Source organism: Ahaetulla prasina, chromosome 2 (genome assembly GCF_028640845.1).
Source record: "Ahaetulla prasina isolate Xishuangbanna chromosome 2, ASM2864084v1, whole genome shotgun sequence".
Lineage (NCBI taxonomy): Eukaryota > Metazoa > Chordata > Lepidosauria > Squamata > Colubridae > Ahaetulla > Ahaetulla prasina.
In genome coordinates this window covers 206,599,184-206,626,158 of record NC_080540.1, presented here as the reverse complement: position 1 = coordinate 206,626,158, position 26,975 = coordinate 206,599,184, and the positions used below count along the sequence as shown (strand labels likewise).

The window sequence follows — 26,975 nt, the reverse complement described above, 5'->3', positions numbered from 1 at the left end:
CTTGCCTCAGGGAAGCTTTTGGCATCCATTTGAAGGCTTCTTGTTGTATCTTGCTTTTCTCAACTGCAAACTCAAGAAAATGACATCAGCAGGGTTGGAGAAAGCTAAGAGGACTACATTCTCTTGCAGTTTCCTTCTAGTCTTCTCCAGTATTCGCAAAAGCCAAAACAGGCTTCTGGGCAGCTACATACAGAAGCCTTATCTGACTTCCCCAAGTGGTGAAGGATGCTGAGGAAGGGCTGCAAAGCGGAACAGTCTGGAACAATAAAGTCACTTCTCTTTACAAGAAATGGCTTGTTGTTTCACAAACAGCTTCAAGGTAATGCTTCTCTCAAATCTTTGAAGCATCCTTTTCTAGAAATGCATGGTCTCAACGCGCAGTGCACTTGAACTAAAGTATATCCATTTCTATGGTTGATAGAAAGGCTGATCCTTGAAGAACTCTAGCTAGTACACACTAACAATGGATCCCTCACATCTCCTCAGAAACCTACAATCAGAGCAGTTTAAGGATGGGTACCTTAAAATGGGTTCCCTGCTAAGGATGTAAGGGAAATCTCCACAGGCAGTATTGACAAGATACCAAACTGCAGGATAATTATTTGCACCATCCTGATATCTACAAGATCTCACATTTTCTATAAATTGAAGGATTTGGGAAGGTCTTAGAAGGAACAACATTTCCACCACTCTGACAGTTGAAACTCTGCATGTTCCTAACAGCATTAGATGACTCTTCACTTGATGGATCTCAGATTTGTATTTATACCAGAGAAAAAAAATCAGAAAATGGAAAGCTTTTGCTGGTATAGTTAAAACTGCCTTGTTTTGGTTCCAGATGACAATGACAAAGCTGACAGAATGAAATTCTGCCTCAAAATTCCAGCCTGACTATAATACTTTAAGGCTACCTTAAATTTAGTGCCTAATGTTTCCAAAGGTACAAACCTGATAGTATTATAAACACTGTGTCCTTAAAGTTTTTTATTTAAACAAATTATTCAGTAAATACTATCATGAGATTCCAATGGGCCAGACCTAGAGATTATTTACCTCCATCAAATATTTTATTTCCTGTTAGATAAATTAACAATGCATCATTTATTTCTGTGGGCTTATGGAAGAACCTAAACAAGGAAGGAACTTCTCTAGACTGATAGGTGGACAAGATGAACTTGAAAGACTTGTATTAATTTGCTTCCACTTCCAATTGGGACATTTCTACTACCCATGTTTGTCGATGACTTAATTTGTTTCCTTAAACTCTATACCTCAACCTGAATCTCCTGACATCCCTTGCATCTATTCCACCTCATCCAGGACCTTACTGCCTACAGCTAAATTTGAAGCAGTAAAATTATGATCCTTTGATCCAACCTATTTCTTTGCCATCACTTTCTGTAACTAAAGGAAATGATTTTTTTCCTAATCCAATATATTTTTTCTATGGAACACCATTCCACAAGATCTATATTCTTATCCCTGGCATTCAGAAAGCTATTACCTGCTTTCTTTAAAGAACTGACGCATGAGCAGGTTTATAATTAGTTTTTAGGAGACCCAGTTTGGTCTAGTGGTTAAGGAACCAGGCTAGAAACTAGAAGACTATGAGTACTACTCCCACATTAAACATGAAAGCCAACTGGGTATCTTTGGGCAGATCATTCAATTTCTCAACCCACAGTCAATTCCTGTTGCAACCAATGAATCAATACTTGGTTGATTTGAAAAAAAAAAGCACATCCTGCACTTGTGGAAAAATGCTAGGAAGGGGGGGGGGAAGTATGATTGGTTTCTTAAGTGCTTTCATTTTTATGTCATATAGTTTTAATTATTTGCTAGTAATACAAAAATCATAATTTGTACATTTGTTTTATTACATATAACATTGCTACTGTGAGCTGCTAAGCGCCTTGTTGACTCAAGTGGCATAAACACATCTGTAATCAGTCAGTCAGCCAGTCAGTCACAGTCGTTTACTTCAATCCAGGTCTGCCTAAGCTTATAAATCAGGCTATTTTTCATAGAAACCCAATTTCATAATGTAAAAGACATGAAGTTACGCTATAGATCAGGGGTGTCAAACCTGCTCACATCGCGGGCCATATCGTGACGTATCACTATGTTTTTTTTTTCCTTTGCGAAGCAAGGGTGGGGGCATGACGTGCATGAGCCTGCAGGTCGCCAGGTTTGATAGGCCTGCTATAGATCAAAGATGTCCAACTTTAGCAGTTTTAAGCCTCTGGACTTTAATGCTGGCTGGGAATTCTGGGAAGTCCACAGATCTTAAAGTCCACAGGTCTTAAAAGTTGCCAAGGTTGGACATTCCTGCTTTAGATTATTTGGGATGTTAAAAAGAAACGTCAGTAAAGGGAACATCATAGAATTGTGTTTTCTCTCCCTCCTTTCTAGTTCTTATCTAAAAGCAGATAATCTTGAATTTCTCTTGCAAAAGATGCCTGTTCTGTGACTTTTTCAGGATATACCTGTACATTTTTACAAGCATAACTCATTTTGCATTATCTCCCTTATTTCTTGGCATCTTCAATGTCACAATACGTACTATTTTTTTGCATCATTTCTATGTATATGGGGAGGTGTGTCTCTAAATAATTTCAGTTTAATTTAAAGAAACAAATTAATTTATTTAACTTCTTTTTAGATAAAACATAAAATTAACTTTTAGTATATTCCTCACCTACCCCCTTTGGTGGGAAAGATAAGAATTTAGCTTTTTAGTTCCTGCTGTTTTTTAAAGCCTGATCTTAAGCTAGCTTACTCAGAAGTTTGCATTTTGTTGAAAGGGGCATACTTCTGAATAAGTATGTTTAAAATTATAGCTTCACCGTGGCTGCCTTTTTTTTGCTTGATCTGCACCTGAGGTACAATAAAAGTGTGGTAATCAGTGTTTTCCATAGAGAACAGGAAAACAGAAAGGCAAGAAAGGACTTCCAGCACAGACAACTCAGTAGTGACATGCCACAAAAACGGAATTGAGGAGAAAGACTCCCAATGGAGAATTATCCTTAATCCTTTATCTTTTCTGTCATACATTTTTGCAACACTGTAGTATGAAATTGCAAAAAAGTTTTATAGGCATCCACAATTTTGATCTGGTCAATTAACCTATCAATCATACATTCACTTATCAATAGTTTTTCTGGCAAGTATTATAGCAAGTATCAAGAAAACCAAGCAAGGGAAAAAATAGGGACTTATCCACAGGACGAATACAGAAATCCAATAGAAGTCAAAGTTTAACATAGCAGGCCTACATAAACTTGGTTCTGTGGAGGGGGAGTGAAAAAGGATGGTTCTGCTTTCCATTTCTACATATTATATAGTACAACCTCTATGGAATAGACTGCTTTACTCAATCTGTTGTTGTCTAGCTGGTAACAAATTGAGGGTTATAAACCCAGAACATTTTTAAGTTCACAATTTCAGAAAAAATCTCAAAAAAATCTGAAACCTGATTTCAATGTAGATTTCAGTTTATAACTGAAAATCTAGAATTTATGGGGCTTGTGTTTCAATTTCATAATGTAATTTTGGCAAGTTTAAGGGTTGAAAAGCCAAAATAAGAACTGCTTATTAAGAATTACTGAGGGCTTAGTGTCATCCATATATAATACCTTTGATATTAATTGGGCACTGCACAGTAAAAGTAGTACATGTGGAAAATAAGAACATTTGCTTCGGTTTGGGTAAATCTGTGTATGGTCTTCAGAATATGGGCAAATGAACATTAAGAAACAGAAATAGTAAGTAATACAGACTTACTTGTGCCTGAATGCAGAAACAAAGGAACAGTACTGGCAGCTGTACTTGTCTTCGCGAGTAAACATGGCCAGGGCCAAGTGACTCCTCTCGTGCGATCGTAGACCCTGCATAGACATCAAAACCCGATCACACTGGCTGCAATGGTAGCCACCAGGTCTGGTTTCATCTTCCAGTGATGGTCCAGATTCAGCTTCAGCAAGTTCCATAGTGGCCATATGGTCTTTGGCTCCCTCAATACCCTCCAAGAAAGCTGCATGTGAAGGTTCTTCAGCTTCCTGCTAAAAGACACACATCCCCACCAAAGCCATCAATTCTCTCTCCCTTCTGCCCTATGGTTACCATTATATCTATGGAAGCCTAGCAACTTCTTCTGATAGCAGTAATCTTGAAATCCAGCTATGAGCAGACATCCATGCAAACTGAGCGAAGATGTCTTGAAAAGCAACATAAGGCTTTTAGTGGTAATCAGCATGGCTGGAGTGCACTGTTGCTAAAAACCCCTTTTTTTCAGAATAATTCTCTTCATTAGGTAGAAATGTCCCAATTTTGAGGCAATACCAACATTCCTTACAGAAGATTATTGGAGTGTTTCCTTACGTTCTTTTGGCTTCTGATGTAAAAATGGCACAAAGACACAACACTTTATTTTTTATTTTTTTTTGCCGATTTGCCCAAACAAATATTTTTCAAACTATTTAATTGGCAACTATATACTGGCTTCTATAGATCTGTTCAAAAAAGTCCAAGTTTCCATAAAATAATCTAGATTTAATTTAGGGTGGGGGGAGTGAGCAGGGGATAAGAAGAATATCAAAAAGACTACACAGTATTCATTACTTTTCTCACCTACTGGGCACATTCAGCTTATTTGCATTAATTTATAAAATATATCAATCTGTCAGCCTTAAATAAAGATCCACAGATGGTTTACTAACCACCATTACCAGAAGGCATGTATGCTCTGGTCGTGGCCTGTAAAAACTTGGGAAGGAAATAAACTTATAGAAAACATTTACTGCCACATTTGAAGAAAAAGCATTTTTCCATTCAATAGCATGAATGCGTAAAAAGACAGGACACATAGCAAGCAGAATGCAAATAAGGGGCCATTTGCAGTAAAGTTTTATTTATTGTACTAACATATCTCATACCAAGATTTAATTAAAGAAGTTATCTCTAAATGAAAGCTAAATTTAAACTTAAGAGTGGGTATATTTTGACTTAAAAAAAGGAGTTCATGTTTTGCAGCAATTACAGGTGAATTAGGTAGAAACTATGCGTAATGGACATGTAGGCCTTTATTCGATTCATTTTCATAATTTATAGCTACAAAGAATTTTATATAAATAAATGCACAATAGGCAGTAACATCCTAAACATAAATGATAACATTATATACAAAACATTTATTTAGAAAGAAAACATGGGAAGAATGCTATAGAAGCAACACCGACTTCAGCCTTGACCTTGGAAACTTTATGTAGCCAATTCCTCTGGCTTCTGAGGTTTTTGCATCTAATAGTCAAGAGCAGCTTCTCATATAAAAGGAAGTAAAGAACTGGTTTTTTAGAAGACAGAAAACAGTTCAAAGCAAAGGATCCTAGGGCAGCATATACCAAGACTTCCATCAGTAGCTTTCAGAAAACAGCAGTGGTGGGTTTCAAATTTTTTTACTACCAGTTTCGTGGGTGTGGCTTGGTGGGTGTGGCTTGGTGGACATGGCAGGGGAAGGATACTATAAAATCTCCATTCCCGCCCCAATCCAGGAAAATGTTACTGCAAAATCCCCATTTCCTCCCGATCAGCTAGGACTCGGGAGGCAGAGAATAGATGGTGGGCAGGGCCAGTTAGAGGTGGTATTTACCGGTTCTCCGAACTACTTAAAATTTCCACTACGGGTTTTCCAGAACTAGTCAGAATCTGCTGAACAGGTTGGCTACATCAGTATACAGTTTTGAGCATGTTAGTCCAAATCTTTTCACAAAAAACAATAACAATTTAGCATGTTGTAAGATGCCCAGGGTCATTAAGAATCAGGCAGTATATAAATTTAATAATAATGATGCTTGGATCGCACATATGCTACCCAGATACCTTATGACATCCTAGCTTCTTCAGAAGAACGTTGTTGTGTCTTGCCCGCTCTCACCGCAGCCGGGGTCTGCTTATCTGCTTCCGAACACGGAGGAATGTATGCCTCCCGGCCCCAGTCCTGACTCCATGCCCAAGCAGGCTGCAGAGGAGGGAGCACCCCCCGGCCCCAGCCCTGGCTCCATGCCCAGGCAAACGGAGCAGCTAGACCCCTCCCCCTCCTCCACAGCATGTGAGCCTGAGGAAGGTTTATTTCCAACAGCTGCTGATTGGAGTGACCCTCGCATCAGAAGACTGGATAGGCGGAGGCAACAGAAGGAAGGGAGGGGCAGGCCTTAATGAGTGCTGAGTCATGGAGCCACACGCCATGGCCTATATAAAGGATCTGCTTTCTGGCAGTCTCTGAGTCAGGCAAAGTCGAACTTATCTTGCTGAAGTCACTTTCTGGTCTCCTGCCTGCTCTGAGGACTTTGCTAGGACTTTGGGCAGAGCTGCAGAGGCAAGCCTGATTCGGATTTCCCTGACCCGGCCGTCAGCGGAGGAGTGGGACACGACAAACGTAATGCATATGAAGGCCAACACCAGCAAAAGAACTGGCAGCATTGACGTTACATTGTTGTACATAGATAATAATATCAGGGGCAAGCTATCTAAATTAATGCAGTCAAGTCCAGAATTGAAAAAAAAAATTATCGAATGATTCAAAGTGCAGATTAGGCAAAGAAGCAGAAAAAAAAAAAAGTAGACCATATACTCAGCTTGTTGAAGATCACGCAAACTGATTATAAACAACGACATAACTTAATCAGCAAAATGATTCACTGGAATGTCTGTGCCAGTAATGAAAAAAATTAAGTGGGAACAAAAAGGTGAAAATGAGCAGGTTAAAATATTGCGAGTTTTCAGAATACAGACTGATAAAAGTCTTGGCTCATCGCACACCAGATTTAACTGTGGTTGAAAAGGAAATGTGTGGGTAACTGATGTGCTAATTCCAGGAGATAATAGAACAGAAGACAAAGAATGGGGAGAAGATTACAAAGTATCCTGATCTGAAAATTAAAATTAAAAGATTATGGCATAAATCAATCATGGAGGTCCCAGTGGATATTGGTGCAAAGGCTCCATATCAAAAAAAATTGAATTAGAAATGTCAAAAGTTCCAGCTGCAGTTACAAACAGCTACATTGTTTGGATCCACACATGTGCTATGCTGATACATGACAACATCTTAGATTCTTTGGGGGGGGGGGAAGTGAAGACCAACTGATGTGAAGGCTAACATCAGCAAACGACTGGCAGCTTTGATTTCACATTGTTGTGTTATAATAACATTATAAGGGTGCATATACTCTGCCCAAAAAGAACTAGGCTTAAGTCCAATAAAAAAAAGGAAAGCTACATAGAAATCATGGTATAAAAGCTGATATATATTTCTGATTGTGGTGGTGTCTGATCCACCAAAGCGGTTAGGGATTTCTTCCTCCTTGGATGAATCCAAGGATTTAACCCCAAAAGAAACCCTTAAACTCACCTTGACTCCGGTAGAGACTGAGGAACCATTCCCATACTGGACATGTTTACGAAGATGATTGCAGATGGCGCGAAGAGTGGGATGAACTTCGACACAGAACTTACATTTGTATCCTACCACCTTCCTCTCTTTCAATTTCGAAACTTCTTCCAAGCTGCCAAAAGGCTGTAAGGCAATAAAACTTGAAACTTAATTAAGCATTCCTTCTCTAAGTAAGCGCTTCTCATCCTTGGCAGCTTGAAAACCTGTGGATTTCATCTCCCAGAATTCCTTAGGCAGCAGGGCTGCCTGGGGAGTTCTGGGAGTTGAAATCCACACATCTTCAAGCTGCCAAGGTTGAGAAACACTGCTCTAAACAATGTCACAAATTTGTAGATTTAAATACAAGAGGCAACATTATGCTGCTTCTTGGAATAAGTGAAACTCTGAATTGGAATGAGTTTATTTTAAAAACTGATGTTTAAAAATCCCAAAATAGATACAGCGTGCTATTACAATATTGATTCAAACCCTTGGGGCATGTAGAAAAACTCAACTTCAGTTTGCAGCATTCTTCTACTAGCAATTGGAAATGGGACAGCAAAACTTTAGGTTTGTATACAGAAAGAAAATAAAAACATAAATCATCAAGTTTTCCCCCACTCAAATAACATCCTTTTAGCTGCAGCTATGCTAAACCAACAGGACATTAATGTCTTTCTCTATGGGGAGCAACTCTAGCAGTTATGTTTGTGAGCACCTGTAAGCACCATGAAATTTAATTGAGAATTTGTATGTCCTTCATCAGGATTTTTTTTTATAAAATTACTGACAGAAGTCTCCCTTTATCTGGTGCTCTCTGTACCTGCTGGAGTACAGTTCTCAATTATTTAAATGTCAACCAGCTTGGTCAATGGAACTACCAAAGAGAAGATTTTTTTTTTCAAAAAAATGTAAGCTTTTCAAAATAAGCTGAATCTTTTGTACCTGAATGCAGAGCACTAATAGCTAATACAGGTAGTCCTCGACTTACAACAGAGTCCAAAATTTCTGTTGAGACATTTGTTAAATGAATTTTGCCCCATTTTACAACCTTTCTTGCCACAGTTGTTAAGTGAAACATTGCAGTTGATGAGTTAATAATCCCAGTTTTAAGTGAATCTGCCTTCCCCATTGACTTTGCTTGTCAGAAGGCCACAAAAGGTGATCACATGACCCTGGGACACAGCAATGGTAACAAATATGAACCAGCTGCCAAGCATCTGGATTTTGATCACATGATCATGGGGATGATGCAAAGGTTGTAACTTTGAAAAGCGGTCATAAGTCACATTTTTCAGTCCCGTTGTAACTTTGAAAAGTCACTAAATGAACTGCTGTAACCCAAGGGCTACCTGTAATATGTACAAACATTTCAGACAAATTTTAGATATTCAGATGTATGACTGAATTTGCTGTAAAAACTGATAAATGCTGAATCATTCTGATCAAACACAATCTCTTCAGAATCTATGGCCATGAAATTTTTCCCAACTTCCCTGTTTTGATCATTCTGATCCTTTTTCCAGAATGCTAAACCATCATTATTATTTCTTTAATCTGCCATATTCTTATTTCTTCCCCTCATCAAAAATATTCGGTGTTTAGATCCCCGTTAATTTGACAATCGGTCTCAAAGATGTTATTCCACTGGGATCCCACTTGAAAATTATTCTCCTGCAAAACCAGAAGTAGCTTTTGATCCAATGAGATGCATTTATCATTTCCCTTTTCTGTCTAGCACCACCAACTTGCTGAAACATTTCTGTGTATGACAGAATGCCATTAAGAGCAAGTTTTATTCCACATGATATTCACTCTTTGACTACTTCCAAGAGGCATGTTCTTCCATGTATATCATCAAGCAAACTAAGGGTTTAATTTAGTATGCAGTTCATTTAAAAAGACTGGTTTATATCCACAGATACAAAGGATTTTCTTCTCAATTATTTCCTTGCATTCTTGATATTTTTTGTTCAAGAGCAAGAAATATATTTGACACGGGGACAGAGGAACAGATAAGAAGAAGAAGAACTATTATCTTCTTATTCAAAGAAAGATTCACTTTGAAAAGTCAGGAAAGGAGGAAATGAAGCGGCATGCCAGGAGTCTAGAGGAGGAAAGAAATGAAACAAGGAAACAATGCGCATGGAACTTATTGGCACAACCCAATGACTGTAGAGCCTGTAGCCTTTTAGTTACCAAGGGCAATAGTAAGAAATGAATAACATTTCAGAATGTTGGCAGAATGGGGAGGGTGGAGAGGAAGAAGGAGGAGAAGGGAGGAGAAGAAGAGCAGAAGCAGGAGGAGAAGGAGGAGAAAAAGAAGATGAGGAATAGGAGCAGGAGGAGAAAAAGAAAAAGAGGAGGAGAGCAGGAGGAGGAGAAAAAGAAAAAGAGGAGGAGGAACAGGAGGAGGAGAAAAAGGAGGAGGAGGAGGAGGAGGAGGAGGAGGAGGAGGAGGAGGAGGAGGAGGAAGAAGAAGAAGAAGAAGAAGAAGAAGAAGAAGAAGAAGAAGAAGAAGAAGAAGAAGAAGAAGAAGAAGAAGAAGAAGAAGAAGAAGAAGAAGAAGAAGAAGAAACTTGGTTGATACCTAGGAGGCTGGCAGCAATCCGTATCAACCATTAGCACTTGTCAATGGTATTTGTAACACATTTTTAAATGTTCAGTCGACTGAGTTTCATGTTTAATGAATAAAACAGATGATGATGATGATGATAATATCATCATCATCATCAAATAGGAAGAAAGCAATCTAAAATCGGTTCCTTACCCTCTCTGCTTTGAAATCTACAAAAGCACCATCCGCATATTTCTGCTTGCTCAGAAGCTGCTTCCTCCTCTCTTGGCGTTTGGCTCGTTTCTGGAATTCCTCATTGTGGCCGTTCAAGTGCGTGGTCAGCTCCGCCAGGCTTTGCAGCTTACTGTCACAGTGCCTGCACTGGAAACGAGCCCCAGTTCCCAGGATGGTAAAATCCCTCTTCAGGTCCTTGCTGTGGTGGTCAGTGTAATGCATGCAGAGCAGCTCGGCCGTGCTGAAGGAGAGCTTAAAGCATTTGACGCACCGGAATGGAAGCCACTCCATCTCTGGAGCTTCCACCTCCAATTCGGGCTTCTCAAAATCATTCCTCTCTTCTGGGGGAGGTTGCTGCTTTTCATACTCGTCCGCGTACACAGCAGTGAAATAACCCCCAAGCTTGCTGGCGTGCTGTTTCTTGGGGAATACTCCGGGATGGCGTTTCATGTAGTGGGAGACTATGCCTTTTTTGCTGAAGGACTGGAAGGAGCAGAGGGAACATTTCTTCTTCTCCACCGCCCTTCTCAGTTCCTCACTTAGCTGAGGAGAGTCCTCCTTGGGGGGTGAGGGGATGATCACTTTGTTGGGTTTGTCGCTTATAGTCCTTGAGGCTGCTAAACAATGCGTGTAGTAAGCATCAATGTCGTGTCGCTTCTGGTAATGTGCAGCCAGGCCTTTACGAATAGGGTTTGTGTAGGAACACAAGGCACATTTAAACAGGTTGTTCTTGCCTTCTGGCTGTGCCCGAACGTTGTTGTGTTTTATTCGGTAGTGCCTGGCTATCCCTTTCCGGGTAGAGCAAAAATACTTACAAAGCTGGCAGCGGAACACAGTATGAGAAACCAAATGAGAACTGGAGAAGTGGGAAGATGGTAGTGAATCGTCTCCTAGGAGATCTTCTGGAGTCATCTCAGGGGAGGGCTTAATTTCAGTGAGAACTTCGGGTTCCATGGAGGCAGGGAATTTTGGAGGAGACTGTGCAAATACATCAAATTCAGGCTGGTTATGGTATTTCTCATAATGAATTTTGAGCTTCTCCAAAGTGCCATGCGTGTAGGGGCACAATTTACACCTGTAAGCACCATACCCTTGCTTGAAAATTCTGCTGGTTTCCTCCACGTCATTCTGGCTCATATCAGCAGGTTGCTCCACATCATGCACAAAATCTTCTGCCGTGACCTTCACGGAAGGATGTCTCTTCTGGTAATGTGTAAGAACGCCATGAATGCGTGTGTTAATGTAAGGGCAATGCCTACATTTGTACACCGCTCCTGGATTAATATCAATGTCTTGTGCAAAATCTGCAGCTTTAACTTTCATCCCAGGATGTTTTTTTCCATAATGGGTGAGAAGTCCATGCAAATTGTTATATTCAGATTGGCACACTGTACACTGGTACGGTGTAGAGGATATTGCAGGGTTCACAGAGGTGAGCTGAAGAGCTTTATCTTGGGAAAGGTTTGACTCTTCTGCATATTCAGTATCTGGGTCCCCGTGTGGCAATGCTAAATGATCCTCTGAAATTATTCTGGCACCAATACCATCAGATACTGGGTTCATTTTATCAACATCATCTTTTTCCTTGATAATATCTAGTAACACCGATTCATCTCCATTCATAGCCCAAGGGTGAAAAGCTTGGTAGTGATTAGTGATATCCCAAATGGAAGAGGCTTCAAAAATACAGTCTCTGCATCTATATATTTTCATTTCTGATGGTATTAGTAAGGCTGGAGGTGAAGGATCTGGCCCTGCCCAGAGTTTTGTTGCCATATATGTGTAATCAACGTAATGTTCAGGATGTCGCCTTTGGTAATGCACAAGCAGGCCACTGGGTTCCGCATGAGAATAGATACACCATTCACAGTGATATCCAGCTTCTATTAAACCATCCAAAAAGGCCCACCTCAAAATAGATGTGACAGTAGCCTTCAAGCTTGGATGGTCCTTTTTAATGTGCTTCCGCAGTGCGTAGAAATAAGGAGATGTATAAGAGCACTGCCTGCATTTGAGAGCTCTTAACTTAGCCCTTTCCTGCTCGGAACCAGAAGTAGAAATTTGTAAGCCACCAGGGGAATTTTTCTGACCCCGGTCACAGAGGCTCCTGATGGTGGCTGTGTGTTGCCTAATCACATCTGCATTGGCTTTGAAATCACGATGCTTCTTTTGATAATGAATAAGGACCCCTTTTACAGTCCGGTTTCCATAATCACAGTGTTGGCAGAAGAACATCTCGTTCTCCGCTGGAGCTACAGCACCATCAGAGTTATCCCTATTCAGGTGCTGCATAGAAACTGTAGGTCTACGAACACCAGGAGGTATCTCTCCAGCTCTCATCATCGCTGCAGTTGGGGGTGCCTGCCTAATGTATTTGGCAGTCACTTTTATCTCTGGGTGCCTTTTCTGGTAGTGTACTAGTACCCCAACCACTGACCGGTTGCTGTAAGAGCAATGTTTGCAGTAGTAAAGCTCCGTGGTAAGGTCTGGAGGTGGTGGAGGTGGTAACGGTGACATTTTGGGAGAGCCAGGTGACCCTAGTTCATAAGCCATCTGAGCCAGGGCAGAACCCCTCTCTACTGACACCACACGCATCGTTTTTTGAATCCTAAAATACGAAGCCTTCTCATCGGGATGTTTCTTCTGGTAATGCACTAAGACGGAATGCATGTTGGGACTTGCAAAAGAGCAGACATCACAGTCATAAACTACAACACTGTTGACTGTTGACTCTTTTTGGCTTTCAGATTCAGGGCTATTGCCCTTTGAAGAACTTTTGTTAAAAGCAGCAGGTATGCCACAAGTCCCACGTGCAACTGGGGTCGAAGTGGACAGGTTTTTTGGAGCAGAGTTCAGTATCTCTCTCAGTGTTTGAGATTCTGAGCTTAACCCTTCTTGTTGCTCCACTACATAACTTGAGAATATCATGGCATTGTTAATTTTAACGGTTGGATGCATTCTTTGGTAGTGCGGCATCAGGCTCCTAACATTGGGACTGGTGTAAGAGCAGAAGCGACAGCGATAGATCAAATCGGAATGATCAAAATTTAATACATTCATGGCTTCCGGGTGATGCTCACCATAATGCTGTTGCAGATCTTCAAAGTTTGTATAATCAATGTAACATTCAAGACACCTATACACTGCACTGTGGTCGTTGGGATCAAGAATATACCTAAAGCTGAATTTAATGTAGGGATGCATCCGTTGGTAGTGAGTGCTAACACTCCTGGCAGATTTGTTGCTGAAATCACAGTGTTTACAATAGTAAAGCCTTCCAGAATCACCAAAATCTGAATTTTCGTTGTTTTGATCAGATCCATATAGGCTTGCCTGGCTGCCTAGAATAGATGAATTTAGTCCTGGATCCTTCAAACCCACCGAAGAACAATAATATTCTTCCTCATCCTCAGATATAGTTAGCTCAATTTCTGCCCCATTGGTGGAGCTGTAATCGTGAGGGATATTCCTGTAGTTGGGCTCTTTCTGAGGATCACCTGGGTCTCTTCCCCATATTTGCTGGGAAGCAAATGCTGCTATTTCCATCAGTGGTTCTGTTTGTTCTTCTTCCTTGTCCAGTTCTACTTCTATTTCCACTTCATTGTCATCCTCTTCCTCTTCATCATCCTCCACATTAATGACGGCATCTTCCTGCTGCTTGTTCTGATTGATTTTGCTTTGCAAGTTACTGGCAATCTCATCAATTCTGGTTCTTTTCTTGACTGGGGACAGATCTAAGGGAAAGTCATTGGACATCTTCCTAGAGGCTTTTGCTACAAAGTTGTTTTTAGAAGATAGTCCAAGAATTGAGGTCTGGCTTTTCTTCACAGTGCTGGGAGAAGCATGAGCATCGGGCTCGCTGTCTTGCAGGGTATTTGCTGATGGGCTCTCGTATTTTGGCAAGTTATCACAAAACGAGTGCTTGTGCTGCTGATGAACCCGAAGGCCTTTCAAAGTTGTGGTGGAATAATTGCACATGGTGCATTTATACGGATGATGCGAATTGGACTGCGGAGACTGTTGCTGCTGCTGCTGCATGGAATCCATGATCCCCCCGGATTTCCTGCCGTTTATATTTCCCCCTTCGTAGGATACTGTACTTTCGTTTAAAGAAGAAGCTATACTTTCAGTTTGGGAATTCACGGCGTCCCAGTCCGAAGCTGCGCCAGTATGACACTGCTTGTGAGCACCAAGCTTGAAAGAGCTCTTGCAGGTGAAAGGACATTCGTCACATTTGTACACGGCCGTCTTTCCAGAGAGGTGGATGTTTTCAATGTGGCGAGAAATGCTTCGCCGATGCATGGTAAGGAAAGGGCAGAAAGGACACTGGAACCTATTCATAAACCTTCTAAAGGGGATCCCCTTGGTTTCCAATAACTTGTGGCCCTCAGATCCCATCAGCTGCTCGGCAGTTAGTCCTGAGCTTTGGTGATCCATAGAGTTCAACCCATTCTCGCTGTCTAATTCATTGAGCTCATCATCTGAACTGGAGTCATTCAGCATGCTGTTGGTATCGAGATCAGTAGAATTTGCCATGTCACCAACCCCATAACGAGATCGGTCAGACAAATTAACAAGACCCGAGTTGTGAGAAACCTTATGTTTCATCTGAGGGTAGGAAGCGGAGGAAAATTTTGAAGAAGCATTGGACCTGATAAGAGAGTTGTTTACCGAACTCCTGTAGTTTGGGACAGTTGCGTTGGGCATCTCTCGCCCAGAAGCATTCATGGGTATATAGTTAGAGTTTGGGGGAGGACTTGGCGGACTTTTGTTTACATCTGACATGTTGGTCCCATCCTGTTGCTGCCTCAGGTTGGATAGTATTTTCACCATGCTTCGGTGCTTCTTCATCATATGATCACACCAACGTTCCCTTCGGGGCGTCTGGTAGGTACACCATTCACAGCAGAAGTTGCCTCTTGATTTGGTTAAAGGCTTGACCATAGACTCCAAAATACTACGCTCAACAACTTCAGCTGGAAGCTCCTTGCACGAATCCTGCATCGAGACAGATGTAGAAGTTGATTCAGATATAGTAGCTGAAGAAGCAGGAGGGGTTGAGCTTTCCTTCAGGCTGTTTTTGTGGTACATCTTCTGATGTTTTATAATCCGTGCACGTCTTGGAGATTTGTAGGTGCAGAACTGGCACGAAAATACCTTCCCAAAGCCCTCATGCATCATGATGTTGTAGTTTAAGGAACCAGCACTTGTGGATCCAGTTGGGGAGCTTCCAGTCTGAGCACCATGGACTTTCCGGGTATGTTCTATGAGAAGGTTTTTGGATCGGAAATAACGTACACAGTATTTACACTGGAAAAACTTGCTTGCTGATTTGGAGAGCATATGTTGGCCATAATAACTCTGGCTATGGCTGTAGTAATTGCCAGTTCCCAGCTGAGCTGCATTTTGCCCTAAAAAAGAAGAAAAAAAATAGTAAATATTATCTGTGAAGTATGCTTACTACAGTGTCAGTTCTTTGTTTTTCTTTTCCCCCTTCAAAGCTGTGTTTCCTCCCAAGGTATTTGGTTCATAAATACTAGATAGGATGTAAAAAAACCCAAAAAAAAACCCCGAAACAAAAGTTTTTTAAAAAACCCACCACCTTATTCTTTACAACCATCTTCCAGGGAAAGTTAGTAATAAAAGCACAGTTGAAATTGAAATGTAATTGTTAATTCATACACATAGGTACACATTTTTAATGTTAATTATAGAGTGCTGAATTCATACATGCTATTTCTAAATAATTTAACCATCCCCTGCCCCCAATTACTAGTTAACAAATAAAGATAAAATTCCAGTGCAATTTAGGCATACACACCATAAACACACATATACACAAACACGCCTCAAATTTTGTTAGCAACGAAAGGCTGCTAGCAACTATATAAACTATTAAAGTTTTTCCACAAAATATTTATCTTGAAATGCATGCATACTGTGAGTTTCACGTACAAATGGCTTTCTAGACATTGTGTTGTAAATTCTGAATGCAACGAAAGAAGAAAAAGTCTGATCAAAAACTCAGCAGCCCTATGGGATCAATCCACCATATGTGGCTATTTTTTCCCCTTTTCAACCAACCCATGATGAACAAGTAACAGATTCCTTGATGAATACTTCTTGGAATCTACATTCTCAGCCACAGGATATGGTTGCTTCCTGTTGAACATGAGTAACACAGGTGTTGGTTGTCCTGCAAAGCAATTCCTGGTTTATTTTTATCTGTCATAAGGTTCGGATATGGCGATTAGGATGGTAATGTGAGAATGCTGCAATGGGATAACTTCTCAGAATGACGTTCCAAATAGAAAGTTACCTGCCATCCCATCTGCTACTGCAAATTCATCTTTTACCAAAGAATACTCCACCTCAGCCTGGTCACTGCTCATGGAACCGAATCTCGATGGGCTAGGAGTTTCTTCAGCAACATCCGTGGGCTGCAGAAATGCAGTATGAACATCCTGGATGTGAGCTTTAAGGTCTTCATAGGAAGGCGCTCGAAAATCACAGCCGTCACACTGCAGCACCTCCATGATCTTTGTTGCTAAGCTTTACATTAGGAAAACCTGAAAAAAGATGGAGAAGAAACATATTGCCTATAAGAACAGTTCACAAAACTGTCACAGCAGCAGATTCAGTACTGAGCAAATATAGGAAAGGAAATATTCTCCAAGCATAAGAAGTACAGCATGCCAGAACAGTAACAATTATTATTATTTTTTATTACAGAAATTGGGACCTAACATACTTTTGATACATTCAAATATGTGACTCATAGTTACTTTATGCAGAAGTCTTGCCCAATTGCCCTTTCTACTCTCACTTTACCTGTTCATCAATCCAGTTCCAAAGAACAAGGAAGCATATGTTGGAAAGCCATCAACAATAAAATGCATGGGAACTATTGTTGAAAAAGTTTTAGAAAGCCAAGCAGATTATTTACTTAAGACATTTAATCCCATGCTTCCTCCAAGCTTATGTGGCACACATATTATATCTTATCCAATTTTAACCTTCTTAACAACCCTGTTAGGCTGACATCTGCAACTTGCTTAAGTTCAACCGGTGTTGAGTTTAAGTTGGTACAGCCACCTCCTCTCCCACGGTGAGTCCAAACTTTTAACCAAAAAGCCTTTAAGCTACTTTCCCCCTTTCCAAGTTTACTACGTTTGATATAACCAGCTATTACTGAATGCTGTTTTATATAACCTCTCTCAACTCTAGAGCTTTCCAAATGTGGACGGCCACAATTGTGAAATTCCAAGTCTGCTAGGTGAAAGAAAACATTAGCCTAACAGCATTTAAACCTCCTTCAATAACAGAAAAGGAACTTTAGCAAGATTTATATATATATATATATATATATATATATATATATATATATATATATATATATATATATATATATATATATATATATATATATATATATATTATCAGTGAATAGGTTGAAATTTAGCAGACTAGGATAAGATAGCTACTTATTTTCATACACTAACTGTATGCTAGCTTTGGCTAATCCAGCAGCTATTACCTTAATGAGCCGCTTATTTTAAAGTCTCCTCACACGATTCAGGTCATATTTAGTCTAGGAGCTCCACCAGACCAAGAGATGGAACAGCAGCCCAAATGAGCTTTGAGAAAAATCCCATCTTCTCATTGTCATGTAACATGAGGTGATGTTTATCAAATGTTCAAAGCCGACCAGTCTCCCACCCGTATTACAAAGAAAAAGCAGAGCTACCAGGATCCTGCATCAGGAGAAAATTCCTCTCGATGGCAAGGTTTTAAAAATGTGGACCTAATAAGCATAAAACGCACACCCACGGCAATTTCTTGGTGCCCCACTTCACCTTCCTCTTTGCCCTGAAAGACTGAATGCTGGCCCTGCCTTCTTTTCAGCTAACAATGTTAACAACAATCAGGAGACTCAAAATCTTTTATGTGCAAGCACCAGACCAGACTGCATGTGGAAGAGGTTGCTATCTGCTCTGGATCAAATTACAGCAGTGAACACAGAGGCCCCACCCCATAAGTCTCCTTTTGCACAGTCCATTAGACCTGAAAACAATCTCTCTTTCCTCCTCCACCCCCACCCCTTTTGCCATGGTACAACAGACGACTCTTCTTGAATTCAGAATGCTCCAGAGGAAAAAGCAGGAGAGAAAATAAGAAACGGATCTTCTCACTGTCCATCTTCTTAAACTTCCTCCCCGCCCCCTTCCCCAGCATAGTCTTTTCATCTAAGTCAAACAAGCCACAGCTCTCTGAATGTGTTTATCACACTTTCAAGAGATATGAGCTCCTGCGTCACTGACGCTTTAAGACTCACTAAGCTGTCCTAGTCCTCTGAGCTTTAGGAGGGAGAGAGAGAGGTAGAGGGGGAGAGACAGAGAGAGACAGACAGAGCAGCCATTTTAGCTCAGACAAGCCATGTATTAAGTAAGGGAGAGATAGGCTCAGAGCTTCTAGCCTGTACACAACATGGCTTCACTTATCTCAGCCTCATCTCCACCACACAATATTCTCCATCTTCTCCCTTGCTTTCCAAGGCCAGGGTTAGAAACCAGAATTTTTTTTCCCCTTGAAGGGGAAAGAACAGATGCCCAAGACTTCAAGGTTGCAATCCAACCAGCCTTTTTTCCTCCTCTCCTTGAACAAAGCCATGGTCAAAATACCTCTGAAGGTTCTTCCAACCCTCAATGATCCATCAGCAACAGTCTTTGCTTAAGGAAAAGATCTGGCCAGGTGGCCTCCCGGTCCAAAGCAAAGCAAGAAGCAGTAATGCAACCAGATTATTGTTATTATTTTAAGACAGGATGGATAGAAGAAAGGGAAGCAGACGGAGAACCAGGAGGAAGAAAAGAAGCAAAGGGAGGGGAAAAGCCTTCCACAGTATGCGCTTTAACCTCATGGGAGTCATTCTTCTATCCACAGAAGACATACCATCTGACTCTGCCTGCCAGATTCCAAAGTCTAATGACCTTTGTTAATCACCAGCCAAGCTGTCTGCTTAGCAAGCCTTGCCAATAGGCACACCCTTCAACACAAAGGCTGGAGCTATTCCTTTGGCGAGAGGTTCTCTTGAAAGCTCCATTGTGTGTGGAAACCAAGGGGAAAGGGAAAAAAAAAACGGGCGGGGAAATGTCTTCCTTTACATACCGGATGGAGTCTTCCTTTAAAGACTGAAAGGGACCAAGAAAAAAGAAAGAAAGAAAAGGGCAAGAAAGAAGCAGGACTTTCTCTGCTGTGTTCCTCCTTGTTTAGAAAGTTCTCACATCAGCTTAGGAATCAGAAGGAAGAAGGGGGGGGGGTGTGGAATAACAAATGAAACATCTCCCTACAAGGTAAAAAAAAGCAAGTCAGAGTTGTCAGTACCACATGGTTGCATTTTCTTGAAGCTTCTTCTAAAGGTTATTAACTCTGGCTTGCCCATGAGTAAATCACTCAGCCCAAAAACTCCACTTGTTCTGTAGCAAAACAGAACACAGGGCAATGCAATTGTCAACTATTAACAAGGACAACTGTCCCAGGAAAGATCTGGCTGAACTGAGCAGAAGCTCTGAGCTGAAAAAAGCACACCTGGCTCTGGGATTCTCATAGCAAGAGGTTGCTGGCTCAACTTTTGTTTGTTTCAAAGGAGGTTCCCCTTCCCCCCCCAAAAAAAACCCCTCCAACCATGCTAGAGGACTGCATCGATCAGTATGCATTCATTTATTTAACGTATAATCTCTTAACTTTTAAGACAGTGCCTCTGATTTTAATAACTTTATGGTCAGTTACATCTTGAGTGGTCTTCAGTTTCATGTTTTCACCAAAACTGAAGAAACCATTTCCTTATTTATTTATTTATTATTTCTAGAACATTTGGAGGTAGAGATGAGCTTCCTCCAAAGGCCTTACGTGGTTTAAGTGGTCAAAATAGAGTGTCTGCATTTTTCTTTGTCTAGGGAAGATAAGAGAGCAGGGAGAACCATCTGTCAGCCAAAGAATGGAGCTTTTCACTGCTGATGTTAATATGCTGTCAAGATGCACATGAAAGAGAGATATATGGAAACAATATTGGCATGTTTGTCCATAACGACAAAGGCAGCAATGGCATACTGTCCATATGATTATCGATGGATTATATAGTAACAAAATAAAAAAGAAACCCAAAACATTAAGGAAGTTATTCAAAATCTGGCTGCCAAACAAAATGTTAAAAATTTGGCGTCCAAAAGAAAACTATGCAAACATAAAAATAGCATCATTATTATTTGTTCACAACAAAGTGAAGTCACAGTTACCAGTTCTTTAATGCATCAAATGCATTTCTTCATATGCATCAAATTCTTTCCAGGAACCTAGGAAGTTGTGATATTATCAGTGTAGTATATGTGCATTGTGGCCTTCTGCAATTGACAGATGGAAATTTTGTCAATGTGCAGATTTTCTAAGTGCCATCCAAGATTTTTTAATATGGCATCCAATGTGCCAATAACCACTGGGGCCACTACAGTTGTCTTATGCCCTGATTTTTCAATTACTCTTATTTAATAAACAACTACTTGCTATTCTTAGAATAGAATAGAATAGAATAGAATAGAATAGAATTTTTATTGGCCAAGTGTGATTGGACACACAAGGAATTTGTCTTGGTGCATATGCTCTCAGTGTATATAAAAGAAAAGATACGTTCATCAAGGTACAACATTTACAACACAATTGATGATCAATATATCAATATAAATCATAAGGATTGCCAGCAACAAGTTATAGTCATACAGTCAGAAGTGGAAAGAGATTGGTGATGGGAACGATGAGAAGATTAATAGTAGTGCAGATTCAGTAAATAGTCTGACAGTGTTGAGGGAATTATTTGTTTAGCAGAGTGATGGCCTTCGGGGAAAAACTGTTCTTGTGTCTAGTTGTTCTGGTGTGCAGTGCTCTATAGCGTCGTTTTGAGGGTAGGAGTTGAAACAGTTTATGTCCAGGATGCGAGGGATCTGCAAATATTTTCACGGCCCTCTTCTTGATTCGTGCAGTATACAGGTCCTCAATGGAAGGCAATTATTCTAATAATTTGCATTAGGAAACATTTTGGAGGGATTAAGTATTGAAGAGACATTAAAAAGGATTGCAAAGAGCTATGCATGGCAGTGAAACAACCATGTATGAGAGCTGAATACACCACATACTTTCTAATCCCATTTAGATGTTCACTTAATGTGGAGAGCTCAAAGTCTAGAGCAGTGTTTTTAGAAACTTTAAGACATGTGGACTTCAATTCCCAGAATTCCCCAATGGCTGGATAGAGAATTCTGGGAGTTGAAGTTCATCTAGCTTAAAGTTGTCACGGTTGTGAAGACTGGGGTAGGGCACAGGGCTCAACTTCATCATCCGTCAAGTTCCCAAGTGGGAAATCTGGAAAGGAAATTATATTTGCTCCAATGTAAGTAGACCTATCAAGGCAACTCAGAACTCTTATTTATTTCAATTCCTAATCAGACAGAAAGCTATACCTATAATCCAGCAAACACAACAATCATTTAGGTCTCCCCACACATTCAGATAAATACTTAAAATAGCATTTTTCTAAACTTCTAATTCCACTATATTTGCATTCTAGATCAAATAGTCAAATGGCTTCCATGTTTAGAAACTTTTTTTCTGGTTTTAAAAGATAACATATTTGAATATTGTAATGTGATGTAAAAAATCAGAGATTTCACTGAGGGAAGGAAAGAGAATAAAAAGATGTAGTGTCCTAAGCCTGATATTTCTATGTATCCCAGCCATTGTTTAAAATTACTCAGTATCAGAGGTGAGTTTCAGTAGGTTCTGACCAGTTCCGGTAGTGGAAATTTTGAGTAGTTCGGAGAACCAGTAAATACCACCTCTGACTGGCCCCACCCCTATCTATTCTCTGCCTCCCGAGTCCCAGCTGATTGGGAGGAAATGGGGATTTTTCAGTAACCTTTTTTATTATTATTATTATTATTATTATTTATTAGATTTCTATAACGCCCTTCTCCTGAAGGACTCAGGGCGGTGTACAGCCAGAATAAAAACCCAACAATACAATATACAATTAAAACAAAATTAAAGAACTTATTATACAATTGGCCGAAAACTTTAAAACATTTAAAATTCTAAAAACCCATTAAAATTCATATAAAATTTAGAAATATAAAATATAAATTTAAAAATACAACAAAATTTAAGCCAGCCCCGCGCGAGTAAATAAATACGTTTTCAATTCGCGGCGAAAGCTCCGAAGGTCAGATATTTGGCGTAAACCAGGGGGAAGTTCGTTCCAGAGGGTAGGAGCCCCCACAGAGAAGGACCTTCCCCTGGGGGCCGCCAGCCGATATTGTTTGGCGGATGGCACCCTGAGAAGTCCCTCTCTGTGTGAGCGTACAGGTCGGTGGGAGGCATGAGGTAACAGTAGGCGGTCCCGTAAGTACCCAGGCCCTAAGCCTTCCCCTGGAGTCGATGGGAATGGAGATTTTACAGTATCCTTCCCCTGCCACGCCCACCAAACCACACCCACAGAACCGGTAGTAAAAAAATTTGAAACCCACCACTGCTCGGTATGTGAAATCTTTCAACCTTCAAACACATGTTTCCTTACTTAAGATGACAACACACACACATGCACACACACACAAGCAGGCATATTAGAATTGATTGGGGAATAATTACAGTTTATTTAAATAAAAATATGCTGGTCATTTTACTAATATCCGTCTAATATAATTCTTAAGATACTTGAGAAGTATCTCAAGTTCCATGTAGGGAGATGAGGAAGGAAGGAAGGAAGGAAGGAAGGAAGGAAGGAAGGAAGGAAGGAAGGAAGGAAGGGTGGGTGGGTTAGAGTTTGTGGGAGAAAAACTGTTACGAATCCTCCAAAAATACACTTGTAGAGAAGTTTTGCATTCTCCATACATTTTAGCAAACATCTCTTAATAGAATCCAGAAGGCCATATCATTGCTCTCAACTTTTTTTTTTCTTTTCCTATGCTGGAGAGAGATTACTCTACCCAAAATAAGCATTGAAACAGCAATGTGATTAAACAGCCAACTAATTATAGATCTTACAAAACCTTCATGAAATAGAACCTGAAATACCATAAGCAACATCATACCGAGTGCATTTCTTTTTTTTTACAATTTCCCTGCTACAGAAATTTTGATTTTAAAATCAGGAAACACTAGCAGTCCTAACGCAAAGCCTCCTATTTGCTACCTTAGATAGCCAGTAAAGTATTTTACATATATTGTCTTTAAGACAAATTATTTTGACACTTTCCAAATTATTGTGAACTATCATCTCTGTATCATCCATGTTAGACCTAGTGCAAACACAGCACTATCTCCTGAAAACTGGCCAATCAGAAACTAGATTTGTAATGGGCAGCTCCCTTTTTAGTAAGGAATTTCCTCCTACTATCTGGTTTCAACTATGTTCTAGTTATATGCATAGGCAGCTACCAAATTTGCTCAAAATCATTTGCAAATCTTCTCCAATCCAAAGTTCAACTGAAGAACATCACAATGGGAAACAATAGTTAATCGTTAGTGTTAACAGTGATTGTTAGTGTGTGTGCAATTCTAGAATGCTTCACAAGTAAAGAATTGATAGAAGCCTATCTCAGTTTAATTTGCACAAAACCAACAAATGATAGCCATACTAAATGTTAATTGTACCTTCTCATTATAGACTGACCTTAAGTTCTTCTGGGCATGAAATATTTAGAAGAAATATTCAGTCTAATGTCTTTATGAAAGTAATGGAAAATAGCCCTTTGTAGTAGTGCTGAGAGGAACAGAGAGGAAATAGGTGACAGGATGTGACTATATAGATAGAAAAGCAACCAGACTTAGTGCAGTGACCTTGAGCCCAAGAGAAACTTTAATATATGGAGGCCAACTGCCTTTGATAGGTTTAAAGTGGTGAATGAGCAGAAGTAAGGAAGGAAGTAGATTGATGCCTAGCTAGTTAAAAAGAGCTTATGAATACCGGAGTAAGTACCAAGCTGCAATTTGTGGCTTCATGGGAGGGGGTTGAAATTTCCTAAGATATATATAAAGAAGATCATACCTGAATGGTTACTAAAAAAAAAAAAGACTTTAAGAGGTTTTTGCATGTCTGTATGTATAAATACAAACAAACTCAACATAGGTTTGAGACTCCTGAGTAGTCCTCTACAAACACTGTTACAAAACCAGGGTATTACTCCAACATTCAGAAATGTTCTCCTTCTGGTCAACTTGACAAATGGTTCTGCTCCTGAAGTAATATTCCAATACCTCCATTCAGAGAACAACTTTAAGCGGTAGTGGTGGACAAAAAAGTAGACTTTTCAACAGAGAAAACTTAAGATTTACATGAAAAGTTAGGAGATCTTTACTGGAAGCCATCAACCATACAAACAGAAGTAAATAAACATGGAAGTCCTTGTTGGAATTAAGCTCCAGATTTATATAATACAATGTGTGCAGTAAGTGCTGGCTTGGATATAACATGAGTGTGAATTATATTTGTGTTGCTTGACAAGGAAGTAGATAATATGCAAGTGGAAATCTATTCATGCAGGTATATATGATTAAAGACACATGATTATAAACATGATGGGAAGACAAGAAGTGAATATGTTTTATTCTAATACTTCACAAGAAGTATTAAGATATACAAATCCACTTTGTGTCCAAAGTGAGGAAAGGATTCTCAGGATTTCTGTTTTCCAAAGGAATGTATTTCTTTTTTATTTTGCTTTCCCAAAATAAATCTCTTCCCAAAGAAGCCAATATAATTAAAAAGCACAAAAATGTTAATGCAATCAATTAGCATTTTTAAAGAGCAATAAAGAATGTCAGAAACAAGAAAAAAAAAGTAGATTCATTGATGCCTAGTGGCTTGGCATCTTGATCTCATCTTTTTACCATTCAAACATTTTGCATTGTGTTCTATTAATTGCATTATTTTTTAAATCTTGTTCCACAGCTCTTCAATTATCAAACTATATTAAAATCAATAATTTTGATTTAAAAATGAACTGTTTTTAAAAAGAAATGAAATGTAGCTTAATATCATTTTACAGACCAAAGAGTGAAATTAAAATAAATGTTTTAATCTGTATCTGCTAAAGAGCAGCAAAGGAGAATACAGATCAGATAATATTAAGAGGGAGAGTGTTTGAGAGAGTAAGATTTCAAAATCTTAACTTAATGGATATATAAGATAGGGGTCTCTCCTCTAGACGCCAATAAAATAAGACATTGGAAACTACCCTAAAAACTGATTATGTTCAAAATGTTCATTAAAAACTTCTGGTTTGTCAGTTAATAGTATTTTATACAGACTTATACAGCCTTTTGCTATGGGAGGGGAAGAATTCTATTCTCCAGATGTTATCTGAAGAGTTGAAACCTCCTTACAAATCATAAAATTTGGTGCAGCTAGTAATACACAATGTCCTGGTGCTTCTCTTACTTATAAGCAAAGTTAAACTTTAATAAGTTAAACACCTTTGAGAGACAGGGGCTGCTGCTTGCAGTCAACCCAATTAATTTCTACAGCATGCCCTATAGTGTTGTGATAACACTATGGTGCAGAGCAGTGGTTCTCAATGTTTTTTTCACTATGGACTTCCTTTAAATACCTTTTGTGGTCACGGACCTCCAAGACCTTCAAGATTCAAATCATAACATGTCTTCAAGCCTTCCCAGACCCCCATATGATACTGTACCCCCCAGCAGGGATCCACGGGTCACAGATTGAGAACCACTGGTGTAGAGCACTGTTCTCCAAACCTGCTACACTCCAGTTATAATATATTTCCATAGTTCTCCAAACCTGCTACACTCCAGTTATAATAGATTTCCACTGTTCTCCAAACCTGCTACACTCCAGTTATAATAGATTTCCATAGTTATGATGCCAAGGGTGAATTGAGATCTAATTCAATACATCTGGATGATGCCAGTTTAGGCAAGACTGATATGTATGGCATAGAAAACACTACTTAACCAGTCTGTTGCAGAAAAATTAAGACTTGTGACTGCAGTGGGATAATTGGTGGAACACTGAAACAACTAGAAAGAAATCAGGTTTCAGATTTGTAGAGGGACAATACTGCTTCAAGTTCAGCAACAGTCTTGATTTTTTACAGTATTTGTTTTTCAGATGAGGAAAATATAACAGAATGTGATGCTTTCCTTGAAAATCAAGATATTAGGATGAAAATTAGTTTAATGGAACTGAACATCACACTGCATTCTAGTATGAAACTTCAACTTGATCCCAACAGCTGTTGTGTAAAAGTTCAGGAGTTAGGGAGGAATTTTTAGTGCTTTATTTTATTAATGTAAATTTCAATACAAATCTACTTCAGAGGAGTTGTGCAAAGAATTGTGCTGTGCCTAGGCTGTATTTCTTAATCTTTGTCATATGGACATCCCTTTGTTTGGGTGTTTCCCATGGTTTCATATTTGGTACTTGAATGTAATGCCTTTTTTAAAAATTTATTTATTTATTTATAATATATAAATAAGACAGAGAAATACACACATTTTATTAATCATCTGGATGCACTGATGTCTAGGGCAGTGATGGCTAACCTTTTCTAGACTGAGTGCCCAAGGCACGCAAACCACCCAAATTTAATGTTTGTGTGGCCCCTGTACATGCGCCCCTGCATGCACCCCGCCTCCCTGCATGCTCCCCATGGCAGAGCTGAGCTGGGGTGACGGCACGCGAGCCCACAG

The 26,975-nt window shown here is 39.7% G+C and overlaps 1 protein-coding gene across 15 annotated transcripts in view; it reads right to left on the bottom strand.

Moving 5' to 3' along the window:
* ZNF462 (zinc finger protein 462) overlaps positions 1-26,975 on the bottom strand; it is a 186,943-nt gene that overhangs the window by 82,500 nt on the left and 77,468 nt on the right. For 9 of the 15 annotated variants that reach the window (XM_058168896.1, XM_058168898.1, XM_058168892.1 and 6 more), the window contains exons 2-5: positions 16,540-16,789; positions 10,200-15,631; positions 7,409-7,573; positions 3,784-4,061 (exon numbers count right to left, since the gene is read on the bottom strand). In XM_058168896.1, coding sequence (XP_058024879.1) covers positions 3,784-4,061; positions 7,409-7,573; positions 10,200-15,631; positions 16,540-16,756 — 6,092 coding nt within the window. In that variant the 5' untranslated portion in view covers positions 16,757-16,789. Of the gene's footprint in view, positions 1-3,783; positions 4,062-7,408; positions 7,574-10,199; positions 15,632-16,539; positions 16,790-17,757; positions 17,777-26,975 lie in introns of those variants that run through there. The other 6 variants (XM_058168899.1, XM_058168902.1, XM_058168906.1 and 3 more) reach the window with 4 other exon arrangements.